This window comes from Schistocerca cancellata, chromosome 2 (assembly GCF_023864275.1).
Source record: "Schistocerca cancellata isolate TAMUIC-IGC-003103 chromosome 2, iqSchCanc2.1, whole genome shotgun sequence".
In the NCBI taxonomy this organism is placed as follows: Eukaryota; Metazoa; Arthropoda; class Insecta; order Orthoptera; family Acrididae; genus Schistocerca; species Schistocerca cancellata.
This window is the reverse complement of record NC_064627.1, coordinates 562593646-562616825: the sequence shown is the minus strand read 5'-3', so window position 1 is coordinate 562616825 and position 23180 is coordinate 562593646. Positions and strand designations below refer to the sequence as shown.

The window sequence follows — 23180 nt, the reverse complement described above, 5'->3', positions numbered from 1 at the left end:
ATTAAGAAAAGTGTTATTCAGAGGGGGTTCAGTTTGCATAAAATGTGATTTTCAAAGAATAGGAAACAGGATGGAATATCGCATTCAAACAAGCACACAAAGATCTTTCAAGGGTGCACAAAAAAACTGAACCATCACCAATCCATTCTACTTAAGGCAATGAAATTCCGCTCCTGGTGTAGTCGTGTTCCGAATGGATAACCACAGACTGGTATTGGAAGTTTAGACAAAGATCACATGGTTCGATATATCCACAATCTTAGGAAAATGCCCTATAAAAATGTTTCTAGAAATTGTGAAATAAGAAAACTGCTAGCAATAGCGATTAATTGAGTTTGAATACGCGAAATATTATGCAAAAGAGTAGTTGAAGGCTAGTTTTGTTACTACAACACATGTTCCACTCGCACAAGTACATTTACAGAAAATGTGTGATTCCACAAAGATTTTAATGACGAAATCAAATCCAAACACATTAGTTACCAAAGAAACTTCCGAACTGCGTTAATAACGACATAGTATTGACCTGATGGCTCAAACAATTTTACGAGCACCTGGTACTGCTACTACAAAGCACACACCACGTGGGTTGAAGACAAAGAGAAAACACTTGTACGCACACTCACACTAAAGAGCGATGATTTCAATCAGAATTACGCCTCATGACAACATGCTTCCACTTTCCTTTATTGGAGTGGAAACAAAGGAACTACCGCAATACACTCCGAAACTAACACTGAAAGCGCACTTCACCCCGATTTAAAATAATGTATAAACGTTTTCGGTGTATATCTGTAAGAAAAGTAATTAATATTTCAGTTAGGCTGAAAATTTAAGAATTTCATTGTCCTTCGGACTCACCAAACACGCGCTTACCCGGAGATGTTTCCACTTCAGAAACTGCCCTCAGACTGACCAGCGTGGGCCCCGTCCGAGGGTGTCCCACAAATACAATAGGAAGTGACCAGAGAGGTAGCTTCTTTTACCAACCTGACAAGGGACGGACAGAACTACACTAAGGAGGCAAACCTCTTTGCCTAAGAAAACGTATCTACCTACTTAGATGTTGGTCCTACTGTCCTCTCTCAGACAGAACTTCTCTGCTACCACCGAGCATACAACAACAAATACTCTTAACCATTTGTCCTTTCGCACCAGAAGGGAAGGAGATGAAAATATCTTAAGTCATCATACACACTACTAAAAGGAGGCGGATATGGGTTTCGTAGCAAACTGTATGATAAGAATTACATATTAAATTGTGTTTGAAAATGTTGTATGACAAGTTGTTCGGGTTAATATTTCAATATTACATAATCCACTGCTCCGTCTCCTCCAAGATAAGTTTAGAAATATCACAGTAAATTTAGAAGTGCAACTGTACGACGGAAACAATAATAAATCAAGGAAAATAGCATGAAAGTAATCTAACAGAGACCTTTCAGTGTATTTTTGAGATTTTTGAGTAAATAACTAGCTGGAAATCTTGCATTTCTACAACACTCAGATAGTAAAAAACATATTATAATATACGTGCAACAACAAATTATTGAACAGCTATAAAACGTTGCTGAAAATGGTATTACAACCAATAATTACAAACAGCAATAATGGGTTACTCAGAGTTGCCATATGCCCATTTACAACGTCAGGACCTGAGTTCAGCACCAAATGTAAAAAAAAAAGTTTATAAAGTATACATTATGTAAAATACCAATAAATGCGATTGTTTGCAGAGGTACTGATGAAGGAAATAAAGCCGAAACGAGCTTAGACTCCAAAATGAAATACCAAGCAGCTTAAATGTCCTACTGTGACATAATGTATGGTGCAGGTCTGACGATAAACAAACAAACATATCTCCACTATATACCAAACAAGTTACAAAATTTCATTTTACAATCTGTATCAGACTGTCCTCTCTCTCTCTCTCTCTCTCGAGTGCGTGCACGAGGTGTAATATATATATATATAAATATATATATATATATATATATAACTGAGGCACACTCCTGCCTTACTATTTACAAGAATTACTAATACAAGTATTTAAAAGCTATTTTTACTCAAACTAAATTCTTCAGAACAACTCATGATAAAATCAAAACACCAAACAAAACCACTAAAATTGCCACTGCATCCACCGTAGCATTATACTCGACTTCCGCTGATACAAGAACAATCCATCTTTTCTTTCTGCTATTCATACTAATCTATTATCGCAAACTACACTATCGACTGAACAACATATTGTTTTCGCTACGACCTGCAACATGCTGTCGTGCATTATCCTGCTGAAATGTAGGGTTTCGCAGGGATCAAATGAAGGGTAGAGCCACGAGTCGTAACACATCTGAAATGTACCGTTCACTGTTCAAAGTGCCGTCAATGCGAACAAGAGGTGACTGAGACGTGTAACCAGTGGCACCCCATACCATCACGCCGGGTGATACACCAGTATGGTGATGACGAATACACGCTTCCAATGTGCGTTCACCGCGATGTCGCTAAACACGGATGCGGCCATCACGATGGTGTAAACGGAACCTGGATTCATCTAAAAAAAAAATGACGTTTTACCATTCGTGCGCCCAGGTTCGTCGTTGAGTACACAATTGCAGGCGCTCCTGTCTGTGATGCAGCGTCAAGGGTAACCGAAGCCATGGTCTCCGAGCTAATAGTCCATGCTGCTGCAAACGTCATCGAACTGTTCGTGCAGATGGTTGTTGTCTTGCAAACGTCCGCATCTGTTTACTCATGGATCCAGACGTGGCCGCACAATCGGTTACAGCCATGGGGATAAGATGCCCGTCGACTGCTAGTGATACGAGACCGTTGGGATCCAGCATGGCGTTCCGTATTACCCTCCTGAACCCACCGATTCCGTATTCTGCTAACAGTCATTGGATCTCGACCAACGCGAGCAGCAATGTAGCGATACGATAAACCGCAATTGCGATAGTCTACAATCCGACCTTTATCAAAGTCGGAAACGTGAAGGTACGCATTTCCCCTCCTTACACGAGGCATCACAACAACGTTTTACCAGGCAACACCAGTCAACTGCTGTTTGTGTATGAGAAATCGGTTGGAAGCTCTCCTCATGTCAGTACGTTGTAGGTGTCACCACCGGTGCCAACCTTGTGTGAATGCTCTGAAAAGCTAATCATTTGAATATCACAACATTTTCTTCCTGTCAGTTAAATTTGGCGTCTGTAGCACGTCATCTTCGTGATGTAGCAATTTTAATGCCCAGAGTGTATATCACATCTACTGATTTCCGTCCCATTCGGATAGTTCTTTCGTGGTGCGTGTTTTTTTTTTTTTTATCTTAGAGTGAACATGAGAACGTCATTGATGTACAGTTCGTGAGTACCGCAAGACAGGTACATATCCTTAACAATGAGGCATCGCTCGAGAAAACGCAGAAACGTTCCTTGGCCAACCTATTTTCTGACAACGTGTATGCAAAGCACAGCTGAGATGCATCTGGCTGTACCTATGTGTACAGGCATGCGATATCAAGGAAAAACGAGCAAGGGGATCACAGCGGTAGAAATCAAGGCAGCAACGGAGCCGCGGTCCGAAGACATTTGTGGCTTTACTGATTCTCATATTCACTGAACCATTTTCCTTCTTTTGCAACAGAGGCAACAAGAAACCGATTTCGCCTCGTGATAACTGTTGTGCAAGTGCAGGTCGAGAGAGGTTCGCGGAAACGTTTGTCGCTTGCCATGAGAGATAAACGCTTTGTTCACCGACAGTCGAGATCTCTGGCAACGATATAGCGGTTGGCCTGACCGCGGCAGTTATCTTATCGGGCCAGGGACTACTCAGTGAGCTCTGGCAAACACTCGACTTCATTCTCCGAGAGACGCGTGCGATTGCACACCGAACACCATGGATCGAACGGCGGCTTCCCAACTCCTCTTCCTGGCGTGTTCCGTCATTGTGATCCATCAAGGCAGCTCTGCAGGTCGGTCGCACTGTATGACATTTGTACTTTACTTACGAGCTAGCTAAGGTAGGATACTGCGTGCTTCTCTCCGTAGATTTCACTGTGTGCTGCAACTGGTGTTCATTGCATTTTAATAAAGACCTTCTATATTCCTCGGTGATCGCGCCTCTCTTATTTCCAACGTTTTTGCAAAGTCGTATGTGTTCTTTATAGCGCGTAATACGGTGAAAACTCTCAGACTGGATATATATTGTCATTTATTCGTGACTACTGAATTGGACAAAATATTGTCTCAGTACCGTGTGTGTTGCAGCTGGTGCTTCGAAAGTGCCTACTAGATTAAATGTGTTTCTCGGAATGGACCTTGGCACTCACCTTTGTTCGTTGTGCGGAAATTATTAGGTGAACAGGTCTCATCGGCTTGATCAAAGGTTCAATGCTCAAATTCCCTGCTACCAATGAACTACTTTCTCAGCTTCACACAATCAAACCTAAGTATTTCACCTACCTTGCCGGATTGCTGTACTTGGTAAGAAAATGCCCACAAAAACAATGACGCAGGTGGTGTTCCAGATGCTGCATAGTTTTGATCTGTATCGAAACTAAGATCACGTGTACAATTTTCCGCTGAATGAATGATTCATCGTGGAAGACGACAGTATATCACGTATTCTTTTCAGTCGGTTTCAACACTGTTGTGAATAGCGAGTGCCTTCGCAGATTCCGGTCACTTGCGAGAACAGTTCCTTATCTGTAATAGGTTCAACAAACAAAATAAATTTTGCGAATGACAACAACCTGTCGCGTTGGCTGTCGTTAATTGGATTAAAACTCAATTATGCCTCTATTTTGCTTTAACCACTTCCGTACAGTTTCAACTGTGTAACCATCCTCAAGTGGGAGTGCATCGTAACTAAAACAGTAAACATAAAACATCCGGTAGTTATTTAGTAGAAAGAACACAACCACGACTTACAAAGTATAATCCATCAAATGTACAGGGTGTCAACTACATAGTAATAACAAGACACCTGGTGGGTCTATCATACAAATAAAATAAAATACAATGAGAATTAAAATTGATAGCTACACAAAAAGGGATGTGAAGACTTATGTCGTGGCACAACACATTATCCCCCTGAAGTATTTTTACCATTGAAAGTACTGGAATTAACTGTCAATCAAGCGCCCTCCAGGGAGCAGAAAATGCAGGCTGTAGCGGAGCTTGTTCTTGTGCTTCAGATGTCATCTGTATTTATTCGTTAAATAAACTAAATGGAAACACTCCCCAAAGAAATCGCCCTATCTGTTACAGTGTTATATGTGAAAACTCGTGTCCAGTGTCCATAATTACTGTTGAGAAAAAGGCAGAAAATTCTCAGTACTCCATTACATAACGCTGATGGTATAGGCAGAACAATTTGCATTAAATGGTTACACGAACGACATATTCCAAATGTCCTGGAGAAATTTATCGTTATGCTGGATGACGCTCGAAAACAAACATAAAAATCCTTCGATCGCTTGGAAAACATATTGCTGTTGATAAGGGGAAAAAATATTTCACTGACAATAATGAAAATATATTGAGGTTTATAAGTACGTGCCCTAGCGAGAACAGAATCTGTAAAGGTCAATTGGTCACTATATCTACGTGTGCAGATCATTTTGAAAGAAAAGAGACTTTTTTTTTACTGTTATCTCCCTAGTACTGCTACCTAAATCCAATCGCGCTTATTTGGACCATACTTCAATAAAAGAATCAGTGACATAAGTCAACAATATTTCAACGTTCGACTGAAAAAAGAGGTGTATAAAAGAAATTATAGTCACCTGCGTATTTTAAAAATATTGGAAGGAACGTTTCCGTCACTATGCTTTAGTGAAACGACAACTAGAGAAGATTTTAATACTGGCTGGTCTTGACAAGACTAAGATAGAAAATTACCGTAACAATAACGTTCTCGCATGTATAGAATGAGAAGGAAATGCTACCAATACGGCGACAAGGCCTACCGGTACAGCTGATGAAATGACAATTGGAAAGATTTACGATGTACCACAGAATTAACGACTGCGAAAATTAGTTAATAAGAATATTCGTTGGTAACTTATATATATCTGTTGTCTTGCATTGTGAGAGCTTATATTCTCGGATGTGAGTTCAGTTATGAAATGGAAGGTACCTGCAGCTCCATTCACCCTCATAAGCGACACTATTTGTACGTCAAGAAGCAACAGCACCTTCGCTGGCCAGTGTTAAAGCTATGACAGGTATATGAAAACTAAACTTTTATATGTAATTTTAAGTCAGCAGAAACCAGTATTTACTTTAGATAGGAGCAGGCACCACGGAAATCGGTTGCTCTGAACTGCTGAGACACAATCCGCAAAACCTTACCACGTGCTCTTAGTTGGCATGAGGCATAAGACATGTGAGACTAGCAGATAGTTGCTTCAAGAATGGATAACATACTCGACCTTAGTAATCTTTCTTTGTCTTCAATTTTTGTGTGATTTGTTGTTAATGATATTGTACCTAAATTGCTTATTTTAATGAACGTGGTTAAGCGCACCATTTAATGTTACGGTTTAGCTAATACTCCCGTGTAATTTATATGTTTTTCGAAACGTTTCTCATAATACCGTAATAACTACTGTTACAGAGGAAGGTTTAATTATACTACCATGGTAATGGTATTAAATATGATGTATAAGTAATTCACTCAACGTAGTTGAAGACTGGGCAGCAAAATAGGCCATTTGCCAAGAACTTGATTTTGAGATATCTGATTTTATTTATTTCATCATAAATATTTTCACTGGTTGGTTGGTTAATTGGTTGATTCGGGGGAGAGGACAACTCAGCGGGGTGATAGGTTCCATCGGTTTAGGGAATGGAGAAGGAAGTCGGCTGTGCCCTTTTGCAGGAACCATCCGGTATTTGCCTATAGCGATTTAGGGAAATCACTGAAAATCTAGATCAGGATGGCTTGACTTGATTATGAACCGTCATCCTCCAGAATGTGAGTCCAGTGTGCTAATCACCGCGCTACCTCGTTCGGTTATATTTTAATTAATAATCTTTCACTGTCTACAGTGAGATTCATATTACTATTGCAAAATTTTTGAAATTTCCTTCTCCTTATGACTGAAAAGTAAAATTTTATACGCCAAAGGAAAAATGTAGCGCGTGATAAATGCCATGCCTTTATCAATAGAAACGAAGTAAGTGAAATGAAAAATTTCAAACTTTTCTGTTTTTGTTTTAATAATTTGACTGCACACGTACGCATCATGCAGTTTATAATTTTGAAGCCTTATTTTTACTTCTTACGAACATAAAGCAATATTAATTGATTAGTTCTTCGTAGAATGCTCTGTTATCTTCCTCTAAGTATGGCAGCATCTGTTGCGGATCTCTCTTATTCTTAGCTAACAAGTCGTTATTACATTGATGCGATGTTGTGTTAGTATTAATCCATTAATTTTTTAAATCTCATTTACTCGCTTTTCTGTGAACAGTAATGGCTGACATGAGAGTTTTGATTCTGTGTTTGGTTTTACGAAAACACACATGTACAACGTCACCCTTCCCATCTGGCAGCGAATAACAAACGTAGCTTTCCGCCCGTCTTTGTATCATCATCATCATCCCAACCATGATACCTTCTGTTTACAAAAGTTATGTCCATCAGACAGATCAAAAAGGAGTCTTGCTTCACACTGCGTTTGGAACATGGCAGTAGTGGAAAAGAACTGTTCTTTGTTTAAGCAACCCCACCCACCGAAGCTTAAATTTGTAACTTAACAAAGTAACACATAGAGTCTGTCGTTATTCAGGCTAATAAACGAATTGATAAGTCATTATTTTGTAAAAATTCCATAAAATAGGCAAATATTAAGTAATAATATTAAATATTAGAAACAAATACTTCGTACATACCTCTTCTTCTGAGTCAGCTTTTCCTTCCATCAACAAGTTTCTTCGGTTGCCAGAAGATTTATTTTCACTTATATGACGCTTTCTTTTCATGCTGCAACGGTCCTCCATTGTTCTGCTTTCTTTTTACTCCCGTCGACGTTTAATTCCATCGTTCTTACAATGTACAGTCAAAAACAAAACTGAAAACAACAAACTAATTACATAATCAACAGATTTTAATCGAAAGAAAGAGGCTGGAATTAACAGTGTTATTTTTGTTGTAACCAAAACAATGACCTGTGAAAACCTGGTGGCACTTAGCTCGTTTTAGCCTTAGCAGCGGGCTGGCAGAAAAGTCTCATGAAATTTACCGAGACTTACATCGAGCACTATCAATGGTCGTGGTATTTAACCTGCTTTCGAGGCTGTTGGCGATGGAATTTAGGTTTGTTTTTTTGGATGTGATTATTTTTCTTTTTAAATTGATACTTAACGTATTATTTGTGTACAATCTTCAGCTGTCGAAACTATTGTACAGCGACAGACTGACAATCGTGTTAATTGACCAGTTGCTTCATCTCGAAGATTTTTAGGATAATGTCTTACAGTTTAGAAATCCCACCTTGATGAATTGGGCTTTGGCAGTTATGTTCTACAGGAGTTTGGACGAGAATGTGGCTGACAGATATTTTAATACTGGTCTTGCTGCACTGCTTTTGCTTAACAGAGGTACTTTACACAGATGTGTCAGGGGAAACATCAAAAGTAAGTGATCAACTTTATATGAATGTCCGAACCTTAGATGTTGATTATCTTGCAGTAATGCTGTTTATATTTCAATGCGTAAGATGAAATACTCGATTTCAAAGAAGCCTCGTGTCTATGCACCACAAAAAATGTTTTTCTTTTCACACAAGTTTACACATATAAAATTAGATTTTCATTAATCGATGACATTTCTTTATGGATTCTCAACTGTGTTTTTATGACCGTTAAAAAAGAATATTTTTCCGTAACATGCCCATTATGTGAATGACAAAACGTTGATGCAAATTAAAAGTGACTGAATATGGTTTATAAAGAAGTTGTAAATGATCGTCATGTACCAAAGATCTGAATAAGCCTATACATGGAAGCTTCTTTGTATTATACGGCATATTTTTTCAGAACATTCCCCCGCCATTATTCGACAACTGCCTCTTACTCTATTACTCTTTTATTTTGCGGCTGCAGTGTTCCCATGAAGCGATAGCGAAAGACGCTTGTGCAAACAGATAGGAATCTTATCTTGTCTGGAAAAATGTTATTCCCCTTCTGATAGAAATTTCCACGAGAGACTGCATCAGATTACGCTTGGGCACGAAATTAAATTCCATTTTTACTTTATTTTCCGTGACACACTACAGTATTTTTTTCTTCAGTTCTATGTGAACGTGGAAAAAATAAATAATTGTGAAATATTCCAGTGTTGAATCATTTTCAGTTTTTGTCTGATGTATTAAAAGTTACAAGGAAATACTTTTAGGAACATTTTCATTCCGCTATAAAATCATCCATTATTCTTTAACGTCTTGTTTTAGTTGTTTTTTCTGTCAAGGGAGACGAATCTGCAAGGGCCTGGAATTAGTGATCGTTTGCCTACATTCTTCAACAGATATCGAATTGTTAGCGCAAACTGACATGTTCCCAGCAACAACAATTGAAACATGTACACTTCTTTTTTGATTTAAATTTTATAGTGATACCTAGAAACGCGTAAGGCGAAACGGGAGCTACCCTTCTTAAACTACTTGTCGAATCATACCATCAACGTGAGACAAGATACTCTAAATATAATTACCTTGCAGAGCGCAGAAATAGGACATAAAATTGGAAATGCGGAAACAAACCGCTGAGAAAACAACAGAAATCACATGACTTCGCTATAAGTTGAAGGGATGTTCCACAGCTACAGGCTTTGGATACGCTTCTCCAGAGGGAAGGTTAGCTTCTTAGCCATTGTGACGAGGTACTGGGATGAAGTACTTGTGTCTACGTTCAGTAAAGTCAAACAGCATTACGTGTCAAGCAAGCCTGGCGCTAATACGAGTGTTCGTAGCTAGACATCTCGTTAGAAGGAGTTTCTCACCTTCCGTTCGGGAATGAAACTGAAATTGGGAAAATAATTACAATACCGCAAGTGCCCCCTGCCACACTCCTTGAGACGAGCTGTGCTATATAGATACAGATATTGTAGATTCGTATATCTAATCTAACTTTCTGCAGTTTCTTGATTCTTTGTAATGTGTTCACCATACAAGTATCTCACAAGTGCACTAGAGAATTACTGGAAATACGACCAATACCTAGTCCTACTCATACAGGTTTGCTCTTGTTAATAGCGCCCACAGGCCATGTAAAATCACACAACGCAGACGGAGCAGATACCATACTGTTGTTGATAAAGCGTCCGTAAATATCAAATTTCGAAGGAAAGACCCTCGCCAGTCGCAATCAGGCATCGAAATAATTCGATGGTGAAAGTTGGAAAGTTGTGCCGGCAGGAGGCTCGAAATAGTATCTCTTGCTTCACGCCTCAGCTATCCAGACATGCTTCCCGTCCGACCCAAACTGTCAACCTGTCACTTGCTAATAGCATCCAGTGTCCATTCATCTGCTTGCTCGCTGCGAGTACTGTATTCATGATAGAGGTCCGGACCCTGCTGTGCATCCACATGTTCGACAACACCGACCACAGACGTATACAGTACCTCTGTAGGCGTGGTTACCTGGATAATGTCAGTGCGGATGGGCAACAGGGTCCGTGCACGCTGCGAGCAAGAAGGTGAATGGGCAGTTTACGCTTCTAGCGTTGACAGGTTGAGGATTTTAGTCGGAGAAGAAGCGTGTCCGGATGGAGCGGGAGATCCGGGTTCGAGTCCCAATCCAGCACGAATTTTCAACCTTCTCCATCGAATTATTGCGATGCCTGATTGCGGCTAACTTCCGCCTCTCGTTCGAAAATGGTAGTGTTGGTACATACTTAAGCTTACACAGAGATACAGCCCATATGCGCCACACAGTACTACTGTCTGATCTATCCTCTAACAATATCGGCCGTTAAATGGGCGGATTTAACAACAACTTGCTGTGCACGCAGGCGCTGCTCCAATTGGTGCTTTCCAGCAAGGGACAGACTGCTCTAGACGAAGACAGCCGACGTGATGTACTTCAAGCCTTCGGACAGCACACTCGTATTTCCGACCGCCGACCACACGCCACTACACTCGGTCGTTAAGTGAAGGCCGTCGACCACTGCGTTGTCCGTGGTCAGAAGTAATGCCTGAAATCTGGTACTCTCGGCACACTGTTGACACCGTGGTTCTCGGAATATTGAGTTCCTAACGATTTCCGAAATGGAAAGCCCAATGGGTTTCTAACATTCCGCGTTCAAAGTCTGTTAATTCCCGTCGTGCGACCACAATCACGTCGGAAACCTTTTCACACGAATCATCTGAGAAGAAATGAGAACTCCGCGAATGAATTGTTCTTCTATACCTAATATAAGTGATACTGCCGCCGTTTGTATATGTACACGTCGCTGTTCCATGTCTTTTGTCACCTCAGTGCATAACTAGTGTCGGTAGATCTCTAGTTTACTGAAGTCGTCGGTTGATGAATGAAGAGATATGTCGTGTAAACGAGAGATCTTCGGACTCCAGTAACACAATATTGGCCCCTGTCATGACTGCACACGAGACTGGATTTCTCCCGAGATACGTTGGTCAAGGGGCCTGAAGATGGTGTTTTGGAACACCGAAACTCGTTGCATAAGTAAATGAAATGGAGAAGTGATGGCTGCAGATGTTTTAATTTTCATTTCTCTTAAACGCTTTTATTGCCTCTTCTTCCCTATAAGAGATGCTACTCGGCTGCTGCACTACGTTGTAGTCACACTGGGCCATCCTCCTCGCCTCCAGATGCCACTAACACGACGCGGCTTCCGTTAGCAGCGCCCCCATGTACAGCACGGAAGAGGTGAAGCAGCCTAAAGCAAAAAGAGTATTACGTATGAAGTCAAAGCCTACGACGTCCGCTACGGGCAAGTTCAAGCCAAAACTCTTCGTGTACACCAACGGCATTAGTTACTGCTGCTGCACTGTTCAGCCCATGTGTTTGAAATCATAAAGAAACCTTCTTTCTGGGTGTTACAGTTTTCATAACTTTCGTGTATACGTGTCAATGCATAGGAGAACGCCCACCCACGTGTTGACAAGGTCGTTTCGAGTACGCTGCAGAAGTCTCACTGGGAAGCCCTCACACATCCCCCTTGCAGTTCCGGTCTCTACCCATACGAGGTCCATACTATTGTTTTGGAGCCCTGAAAAAAGGCGTTCGTGGCCGGCGATTTCCTTCGGACAAAGGAGTGCACACCTGGGTACAGTCATGGTTTTTCGTGTGTCGCCTCAAACATTTTTCCATGAAGGCATTTATCGTCTTGTCTCACAGGGGGACACGCATACTAAAACAGCTATTGTGATTACTTTCGAGATAGTGAACTGTTTACTTACCTTTCTTCCATGTGTCTCGCTTTCTGATGAGTGCCCTCAGATACTTGTTCCAATATTCCGTAGCGAATAATATATAGGTTTCAATGAAATTCACAGATAAAACTGGAGAACCAGTTCATAAACGATGTTTTGAAATCGATAAGAAAAACATAGTTCACAAAACGTTTGGCTTCATTTTTAGCAATTGACATACTTTTAATGTGTGTGTGTGTTTACGTAATTTTATGTAAATATCACGATAATAATTAGACTGGTGCCAATTTCGCCCATCATTTTAATATTACGCCAGAGAAACGTATGTGTGTATGAACGTCTTTGTCCTTCAAGGGAATAGTACATATCTTTCACTATGATGCTATTTTTATACACAATTTTAATACTATGCCATAAATATGTAGGGATACACAATTATCAATGAAATAATGCAACTTGGCGTCATTTCTACATCTCATTTCATGGTACTGTGATTTTTTTCCTTGGCGGGGGGAGGGGGGGGGTGGAAGTGGGCATGAGGTACAACGCACAATTGGGCTTTTACCACCATTTTCAATTTCTTTTTAAATTTTTCCGCTAGAAAAATTTGGCTAATTCTTCAACTTGGATTTTGTTAAATTTATTTATTGTATGACTCATTTTAATACACCACTGTGACAGTTGGGAAAGCATGGTTGGTCATAAAACACAACTGAGTTTTTTCTCGCATCTTGCACTTTGAATAGCTGTTTGATTTTGATACTAGACTGTGACAGGCTGGAGATAGTGGACAGGAGGGGGGAACCCTAGGCGTGGCTTGATGATGTCATAAGGAGATGACGTCACTGAAAAGAGTGATGACGTAATATCGTCCCAGACCCCTCATAACCAGACTAACACGGCGCGAAAACTGGTTAAGAATCTTCGTTACCATTCTACTATTTTTAAAAAGACCATTTTCCTTTGCCTAACACGTTCTACAGTATGTGATCAAAAGTATCCGGACACCCCCAGAAACATACTTTTTCATAATAGGTGCATTGTGCTGCCACCTACTGCCAGCTACTCCACATCGGCGACTTCAGCAGTCATTAGACATCGTGAGAGAGGAAAATGGCGCGCTTTGTGGAACTCACGGATTTCGAAAGTGGAAAGGTGATTGGCTGTCACCTGTGTAGTACGTCTATACGTGAGACTTCCACACTCCTAAAGATCTCTAGGTCCGTTGTTTCCGATGTGATAGTGAAATGGAAACGTGAAGGGACAGGTACACTATAAAAGCATACCTGCCGCCCTGCCACCGACAGTTGAAGAGTGGCATGTGTAATAGGCAGAATCTATCCAGACCATCACACAGGAATTCCAGTCTGGATCAGGATCCACTGCAAATACCATGACAGTTAGGCTGGAGATGAGAAAACTTGGATTTCATAGTCGAGCGGCTGATCATAAGCCACACATTACGCCGGTAAATACCAAACGATGCCTCTCTCGGTGTAAGGAGCGTAAACATTGGACGATTCAACAGTGAAAAAACGTTGTGTGAAGTGACAAATGACAGTACATAATGTGGCGATCCGATGGCAGGATGTCGGTATGGCTTATGCCCGGTGGACGCCATTAGCCAGCGTGTGTAGTGCCAACAGTAAAATTCGGAGGTGGTGGCGTTGTGGTGTGGTCGCGTTTTTTTATTGAGGGGCTTGCACCCCTTGTTGTTTTTCGTGGAACTATCACAGGACAGGTCTAAATTGATGTTTTAAGCACCTTCTTGCTTCCCACTTTTGAAGAGCAATTCGGGGTTGGCGATTGCATCTTTCAACACGATCATAATGCACGGCCTGTGGCGGTGTGGTTACACGACAATAACATCCCTGTAATGCATTGACCTGAGTCCTATAGAACACCTTTAGGATGTTTTGAAACGTCGACTTCGTGCCACACGTCACCGACCGACATCGATATCTGTCCTCAGCGCAGTACTCCGTGAAGAATGGGCTGTCATTCCCCAAGAAACGTTCCAGCACCTGACTGAACGTGTGCCTGCGAAAGTGGAAGTTGTCATCGAAGCTAAGGGTGGGCCAACACCATATTGATTTCCAGCATTACCGATGGAGGGCGCCAAGAACTTGTAAGTCATTTTCAGCCAGGTATCCGGATACTTTTGACCACATAGTGTATATTTCTTTGGGTTGTATTCTGTTAACGTTAAAAATTGGACGTATGTCATACAAATCTTTCACTGAAAATAATCTATATTAACCTTGTCCTAGAGCATTTACTATCCCTCTTGCAGCACTCTATACAGGATGTTACAAAAAGGTACGGCCAAACTTTCAGGAAACATTCCACACACACAAAGAAAGAAAATATGTTATGTGGACATGTGTCCGGAAACGCTTACGTACCAGCGTGACTTCAAACACTTTGTTACAGAAAATGTTCAAAATGTCCTCCGTTAGCGAGGATACATGCATCCACCCTCCGTCGCATGGGATCCCTGATGCGCTGATGCAGCCCTGGAGAATGGCGTATTGTATCACAGCCGTCCACAATACGAGCACGAAGAGTCTCTACATTTGGTACCGGGGTTGCGTAGACAAGAGCTTTCAAATGCCCCCATAAATGAAAGTCAAGAGGGTTGAGGTCAGGAGAGCGTGGAGGCCATGGAATTGGTCCGCCTTTACCAATCCACCGGTCACTGAATCTGTTGTTGAGAAGCGTACGAACACTTCGACTGAAATGTGCAGGAGCTCCATCGTGCATGAACCACATGTTGTGTCGTACTTGTAAAGGCACATGTTCTAGCAGCACAGGTAGAGTATCCAGTATGAAATCATGATAACGTGCTCCATTGAGCGTAGGTGGAAGAACATGGGGCCCAATCAAGGCATCACCAACAATGCCAGCCCAAACGTTCACAGAAAATGTGTGTTAATGACGTGATTGCACAATTGCGTGCGGATTCTCGTCAGCCCACACATGTTGATTGTGAAAATTTACAATTTGATCACGTTGGAATGAAGCCTCATACGTAAAGAGAATCTTTGCATTGAAATGAGGATTGACACATTGTTGGATGAACCATTCGTAGAAGTGTACCCGTGGAGGCCAGTCAGCTGCTGATAGTGCCTGCACACGCTGTACATGGTACGGAAACAACTGGTTCTCCTGTAGCACTCTCCATACAGTGACGTGGTCAACGTTACCTTGTACAGTAGCAACTTCTCTGACGCTCACATTAGGGTTATCGTCAACTGCACGAAGAATTTCCTAGTCCATTGCAGGTGTCCTCGTCGTTCTAGGTCTTCCCCAGTCGCGAGTCATAGGCTGGAATATTCCGTGCTCCCAAGACGCCGATCAAGTGCTTCGAACGTCTTCCTGTCGGGACACCTTCGTTCTGGAAATCTGTCTCGATACAAACGTACCGCGCCACGGCTATTGCCCCGTGCTAATCCATACATCAAATGGGCATCTGCCAACTCCGCATTTGTAAACATTGCACTGACTGCAAAACCACTTTCTTGATGAACATTAACCTGTTGCTGCTACGTACTGATGTGCTTGATGCAAGTACTGTAGAGCAATGAGTCGCGTCTCAACACAAGCACCGAAGTCAACATTATCTTCCTTCAATTGGGCCAACTGGCGGTGAAACGAGGAAGTACAGTACATACTGACGAAACTAAAATAAGCTCTAACATGGGAATTAAGCGTTTCCGGACACATGTCCACATAACATCTTTTCTTTATTTGTGTGTGAGGAATGTTTCCTGAAAGTTTGGCCGTACCTTTTTGTAACACCCTGTAGACTAGCAGAAATTGGTCGTGCCAGTTTAGCGATTGGTAGCTGCCACTGACCACCTATACACGTCTTTCCGCAGAGTGCTCGGTGAACGTAAACTCTCCGAATTTTCCGTCGCCTCAGCCGCTGCTGCTCAACCCGAACGCAGACAGGGACCTGAGCAGCTTCCTGGCGCCGGACGCACGCGGCGACATCGTGGTCAGCGAGGGCACGCAGCTGCTGTTCGCCTGTCCTGACTCCGGGTTCAAGCTGATCGACGCGCAGACTCTGAATGCCACCTGCGTCTCCGGCACCGTCTTCAGCGTAGACGGCACCGCCTACACGCTGTCAGCACTCGCCTGCAAGAAGCTGCCCAGCGTCAGCGCTGTCAACACCAGCGCACAGTGCGATGTCAACAATCTCAATGCAGTAAAGGTCAGAAAGCATTTAAACTGTCTCACGGGTAACGCCGCACTGAGTAAATGCGCCACTCACTTTCGGTTGTGCAGACTGTTTACATTAAGTTTCCCTGTTCTTTTCAGTCATTAACCATTTCTCTACTCCACAGATGTCCTCTCTACATCCCGCGATAGATAGGCTTTTGTTGTGCCTGTACTGCTCGCCAAATGCTGGTGCCTGCGCTGATACTTATCACCTGATTTTAAGGAAACTATTAGGCCTGATTTTAAGGAAACTATTGGGTGAAAAAATTTGATTTTTGCACACCATACAGTCTGGTATCTTCGTTCGATAATGAACTGAATTTCTTTTCATTATGCATCATACTTACGGGGCTGCATCAAATTAAGTAAATCACTGCTCGAAATTTTAAAGAGTTTGCAAAAGTAAAAAAAGGATTGCACAACCACATTACTTTATCCATTTTGGTTGGAGAACACCGCAGCTGATGTCGTAAACTGCGCTGTAGGAAATATTGTACCATAACTGGATTTGGAAGGAAAATCGGCATTGGGCGTATTTTGTTGTGTTGTTGTCAGCAAAATCGATTTTTGGTCTCTTAGTGACCATCCTCAGTGCAGTAATATACAATTAAAATTGGTAGGCTTTGGTATCAAGCTATAACCACAAGCTTAGTGTGGAGTTTATGTGATCGCTCTAAGCTTGTGGTTATAGCTTGATACCAGTGCCTACCAATTTTAATTGTATATTACAGCACTGAGGATGGTCACTAAGTGACCGAAAATAGATTTTGCTGTCAATAAAACAACAAAATACGGCCAATGCTGATTTTCCTTCCAATTCTATCCACTATTTGGTCGTGGTGCACAGAACACGCCATGGAGTCGCCAATCAATAACTGGATTTGGACCTGACCCCATTGTCAGATTGTAGCGTTGACTTCTCTGTACGTTCTGCAGTTGTGTCCTAAAATATAACAAAATTCTTCGTGATTACATAGTTTTACATTTATGTATGCTTTATACATTGTACTCGATTCTTGAAATACGCTCCTTTACATATTGAAAGACACAGGTTTGATTTTATTTTTACAACCCATGCTGATCAGTGAAATGAACTAAATAAAAAATAGGGGATACTTTGTCTACGTTGGCTGCTGCTTTGATGTGCCAAAAAACGTGATATGTGTACACATGTAAGAAATGTAAGATATTTCTTCATATTACAGATAATTTTTACAATTAGTCGTTTAATTTGTGGCTCTGAGAGATGCTAATGAAAAACTTCCTCTCTATCAATTATTTACTATTTCTATCATTTTAAATTATAAGAGTTATGTGAAATTTTGGAGATACATTTGATTTTTTGATTCTAGTTGATCATTCTGTACGCAGTCAGGTTTACTCAGAATGTGATTATATATTTCAAATTCCTCTAAAAATTGCGTAAACTTTGCTTACAGATGATTTTATCTCATACGTTGCAATGAATGAAATGTAGACACGGTAATGATACTTTATTTGAAATTAAGAGCAGAACGATATCTCATTTCGTTCTCGAGTTATTTATTTTTATATGAGACAGACGGTCCTGCAAAACGCACACATTCCCGTCCTTATACATCAAAAATTACATGGTCATAAAAATCGACATATTGCATGAATCATTCCAGATATCGAGCAGAGGTTTTTTGCTAATGATAGCATGAAACGAGGCACCTACATTTTATTACAAATCCTAGAAACTTTTTTATTCACGGACACGCAGAAGTAAGTCTGCAGCAGTGTGAGTGTGGCGGCTCAGGATGCATACAAACGTCAATAGCACTGTAGGAAAACCCAAGACACACGCCTATACACGTACCCTGCCCTGGGGACGGTTAAAAAGGATTGTTATACACGTCCATAGCAGCCAAAAGGCCAATCTTTTCATTTATTCATTCATATTACACTCAACATTTTTGTTTCTATGCTGCTTCTTCTAGCGCCAAGTTAACTACAACGGCTGGTCATGAAGTCTCAGATATCACCACGGAAATATCCAGCTGTAGACGTGGCTCATATTCTACATGTTCATCATTCAAATCGGCTGTTTTTTTTCCAACGAAGACAAGCAGTAGCTTCAGTTTGCCGTTTACGAAACATTCCATACCGAAAAACACCTTGTTATCACTGTGCAGTTGCCTTCCACGCAATTGTTTCTTTACTCAATCGAAGAGGAAGAAGTCATTGACTCCTACTTCAGGACATCTCCATCTTCTTTTAAAAGGCTACTCCTTGTCTCTGCAACCGCAGCTTCCTCTTTATGTTCCATAGGGCCTTCAGCGTAGTATAAGTCAGCAAGTGACTTATTTATAAGTAGTGTACAGACTCGCTCCTGTTTGATATTAACTTTTACTATGACTATTCGGAATTGATGTCCAGTCAGTCGCGAACCGAAAAACTACTGCGAAAATAAAAATTGTTTCATATGGAAGTTAGCTACGCCTTCCAGCTGCTTCTCTATATAGTTGCTACTAGGACTTAGGAATTTTGTCGTAGCGTTGTACCGTCTTTCAAGTACCCTCGTCGTAGGAAACAGCCGACGGTGTTGTCCGCCATTTCTCTACGCTGGTCTACAGATCGTTAAGAGACATCATATTTACGCCTGTAAATGTAACACTTTCTTTATATCACGATTACAATTTCGGCCTTAGGCCATTTGAGAGCAGGATAAGGCTATGATTGTGGATGGGACAGTAATCAATTACTCTCGGTTGCACAACAAATACGTAAACTTTATTTAAAGAAATTAAAATTTTAAAACAATCTCTTAAAAAAACACAATTGACTGTATGACGGCTGAAGGCCTATCACAGAAAAAAAAATTCCACAATTTTAGGGCTGAAGGCCACCAACAGTAACCTCAAACAAGAAACGGCTGAAGGCCTGAGTTAGAAGTCAGAAGAACAGTTTCAAATACCACATATTAAGACAAATACTTCATTTTAAAACAAACTGTAACACGGCTGAAGACCTTATAATAAAAGAAGTGAAATTATTCCTGGGCCGAAGGCCACAAATAATTTCAAATAACAAACGGCTGAAGGCCTGAATTATCACCAAATAAGTGAAATTATTGCTCGGTTGAAGGCCACACCAACAATAATTAGAAAATTACAAATATCCTTGAAACAAATATCACAATCTAAGGAATCAGGACAAGGTTCGCAGCAAGTGTTCCAAGGGTCGGCCTGGGAAGGTAACTCAAACATAAGGTAAGGTGAGACAGGCAGCCAAGAGTTGTACTCACGCAACAGGAAGGCAACTCAAATTAGGGGCAGCTTAAGCGCCGACCGACTGACTAACCAATCCGACTAATGTCCGATCACCGGTACAACAATGGAATATTTTTAGGCAAGGGCGAAGAGACAGACAGCACTACGTCTTCAGAAAACACCCCAACACTAGAACCAAGGTAGATCTCCCCAAAAGATATGCACAGTACAATACAAGAGGCTGTCGAACTACACGCTGTGTCTTACAGCATCAACACGACGAGGAAAGGTACACTGCCGGAAAACAACGCTAACCTCCAGGGCAGGTAACTGGGGCGTTAGCGGCCACAAGGCAGACAATACCGCTGGTTACACTACACTATTAAGAACAATACTAAATTCAATGACGAATAACAAATAGAGAAAGACGGCTGCAATATTTCACCACCTCAAAACGCTTTACTCGCTGCCGCCAGGCTCAGCGGCCCTGGGAGCAAAAACCCGCCAACCAGAGGCGAGATCTCAGAATAGTCGAGGATTCATTAGCAGTTAACTCTTCACTCTACTTAAACGTCCAGGGTACGGTGTACAACGAAGTAGTCGCTCTCGCAGCTACCCCTCCTCGACAGGGCAGTGGCAGCACACCGCCAGTGTGTCCCCGCACTGCACGGACCTGCTCGCTGGTTCGCTCCCAACCGACCTGATGTCGCTTCGCAACTCTCCACTCCATACAACGCGACCCGGAAGTACCAGCGGTCGCTCCAAGGATAGTACCACAGTACTCGTACCGATAAGCGCTACTGCTGCCACTCATACGCTGGCAAGCCAGCAACGTAGAGACGCCAGTAAATTGAATAAGAAACGGGATGCCATAACCGCAATGACAAGATGCCAAGCAATAAACGTGATGAACACTAGCTGCGCACGGCTCACTATTATCAAGTGGAGATTTTTGTCGCTTAAAGTGTTACAGTCTATGGCGTAAATATGATGTGTCTTGGAATGTTCTGCATGACTGTGAATCCCAGGCATAAAAAGTTAATCTACAGCTCGTTATTTGTGCGAAAATGCTGTCTCCATAGCCAGAGATGAAATTCAGGGGACGCCAATTACGGCATTCTTTATAGATGATCAAACACTTTCCATCGAAAACGCTGCAAAAGCATCTTCACTGCTCCTTCAGAGTGCTGCTAGAATGGTCATGAAGAAGGAAACGCATGATAGTGGTGTTATGTGGGTTGCATGCCATCAGACGAAATCTCTCACCAGGCCCTCATACTTGGCGGGAGATACTATTTTCTAGGCACATTTACATGCCTACTGTGCTCTCAGAACTGAAAAGAGAGACGTGATGCGGTACTAGAGACACTGTTCAACACGTCTGTGCAAAGCTTCATGGAATTTTCACTGTGGTTTCCATTTCGCGCACAACCGGACCTTACTTTCCGAATAGCCCTCGTATTTCATTCACATTCACTACAGGTCTGTTTCGGCTAACTTGCGGTGCAATGCGGGTGACATTATTTTCATTATACATAATTATGTTATGATATAATGTTGAGCATAGATTGTCAAGATTGATTGACATACTTATTACATCGTTGGCAACTGTATTTTGACAGTCGTTCTATATTTGTTGAATTAAGGTAGTAATTAATTTGTTATGACAGTAATTTGACATATTTGGAGCTACAGTGTCATATGTTTGGAAAGTATAAGCATTTTTATACAGATGATAAATTGAAGCGCCAAAGAAACTGGTACAGGCAGACGGTACTCAAATACATTGATAACATGCATGATACGGCAACGCGGACGGCAACGCATGTAGAAGACAAAAAGTGGCTGTCGCAGTTGTTAGATCGGTTACTGCTGCTTCAATGGCAGGTTATCAAGATTTAAGTGAGTTTGAACGTTGTGTTAAAGTCGGCGCACGAGCGATGGACACAGAATCTCTGAGGTAACGATGAAGTACGACCATTTCAAGTGTGTGCCATGAATATCAGGAAAGTGGTAAAACATTAAATCTCCGACATCGTTGCGACCTAAAAAAGATACTGGAAGAACGGGACCAAAGACGACTGAAGAGAATCGTTCAGCGTTACAGATGTGCAACCCTTCCGTAAAATAGCTGCAAATTTCAATGCTGGGCCATCAAAAATGTCAGCATGCGAACCATTCAACGAAACATAATCGAGATGGGCTTTCGGAGCCGAGGGCAACTCGTGTACCCATGATGACTGCATGACACAAAGCTTTACGCCTCACCTGGGCCCATCTGCACTTACATTGGACTATTGGTGACTGCAAACATGTTTCCCGGTCGGACGAGACTCGTTTAAAATGGTATCGAGCGGATGGACGTGTACGGGTATGGAGACAATCTCATGAATCCATCCACCCTGCATGTCAGTAGTGGACTGTTCAACCTGGTGGACGCTCTGTGATGGTGTGGGGCCTGTGCAACTTGAGTGATATGTGACCCCTGATACGTTTAGATACGACTGACATGTGACACGTACGCAAGCATCCTGTCTGATCACTTGCATGCATTCACGTCCATTGTGCATTCCGATGGACTTGGACAATTGCAGCAGGCAATTGCAGCAGGACAATGCGACATCTCACACTTCCGGAATAGCTACAGTGTGGCTCCAGAAACACTCTTATGAGTGTAAACACTTCCGCTGGCCACCAAACTCCCGAGACATGAACATTATTGAGCTCATCTGGGATGTCTTGCAACGTACTGTTCAGAAGAGATCTCCAACTCCTCGTACTCTTACGGGTTTATGAACAGCCTTGCAGGACTCATGGTGTCAGTTCCTCCGCCACTACTTCATACATTAGTCGAGTCCGTGCCACGTCGGTTGCGGTATTTCTGCGTGCTCGCAAGGGCTCTACACGATATTAGGCAGGTGTATCAGTTTCTTTGGCTTTTCAGTGTATATACATTATTTGGTTGCGTGTTTATCTATGGTTGTTCTATGTTGGTGCTTGTCTGCGTGTATATTGATCAGAGGTGCTATTAATTTTAGGCGTTCATTGGGTAGGGCTTTTTATTTGGTGTGTGTCCTTTTTCTAACTTCTATTTTCGGTTATTTTTCGTAAATTGTGACATCCTCGTACGTACTGTACTCATGCTCGGATATATCTTTGAGAGTACGTGTGTAAGCAAAGATGTTAAGTTTTATGTTGGGTGCATCATCTTTGAGTGCGCACTGCGCTTTGTATTTATCCGTTTTATTTTTAGAGTATTTAGATAATTAAAAAAAATGGTATTGATGTTTAAGATCGGTCTGTTCGTTCGATACATC

General features: G+C 41.8%; 1 protein-coding gene across 2 annotated transcripts in view; it reads left to right on the top strand.

Annotated features, from left to right (window-relative positions):
• Nucleotides 1–23180, top strand: part of LOC126162153 (uncharacterized) — a 140086-nt gene that overhangs the window by 63295 nt on the left and 53611 nt on the right. The window contains exons 1-2 of one of the 2 annotated variants that reach the window (XM_049918455.1): nucleotides 3883–3976; nucleotides 16288–16622. In XM_049918455.1, coding sequence (XP_049774412.1) covers nucleotides 3901–3976; nucleotides 16288–16622 — 411 coding nt within the window. In that variant the 5' untranslated portion in view covers nucleotides 3883–3900. Of the gene's footprint in view, nucleotides 1–3882; nucleotides 3977–16287; nucleotides 16623–23180 lie in introns of those variants that run through there. The other variant, XM_049918456.1, reaches the window with a different exon arrangement.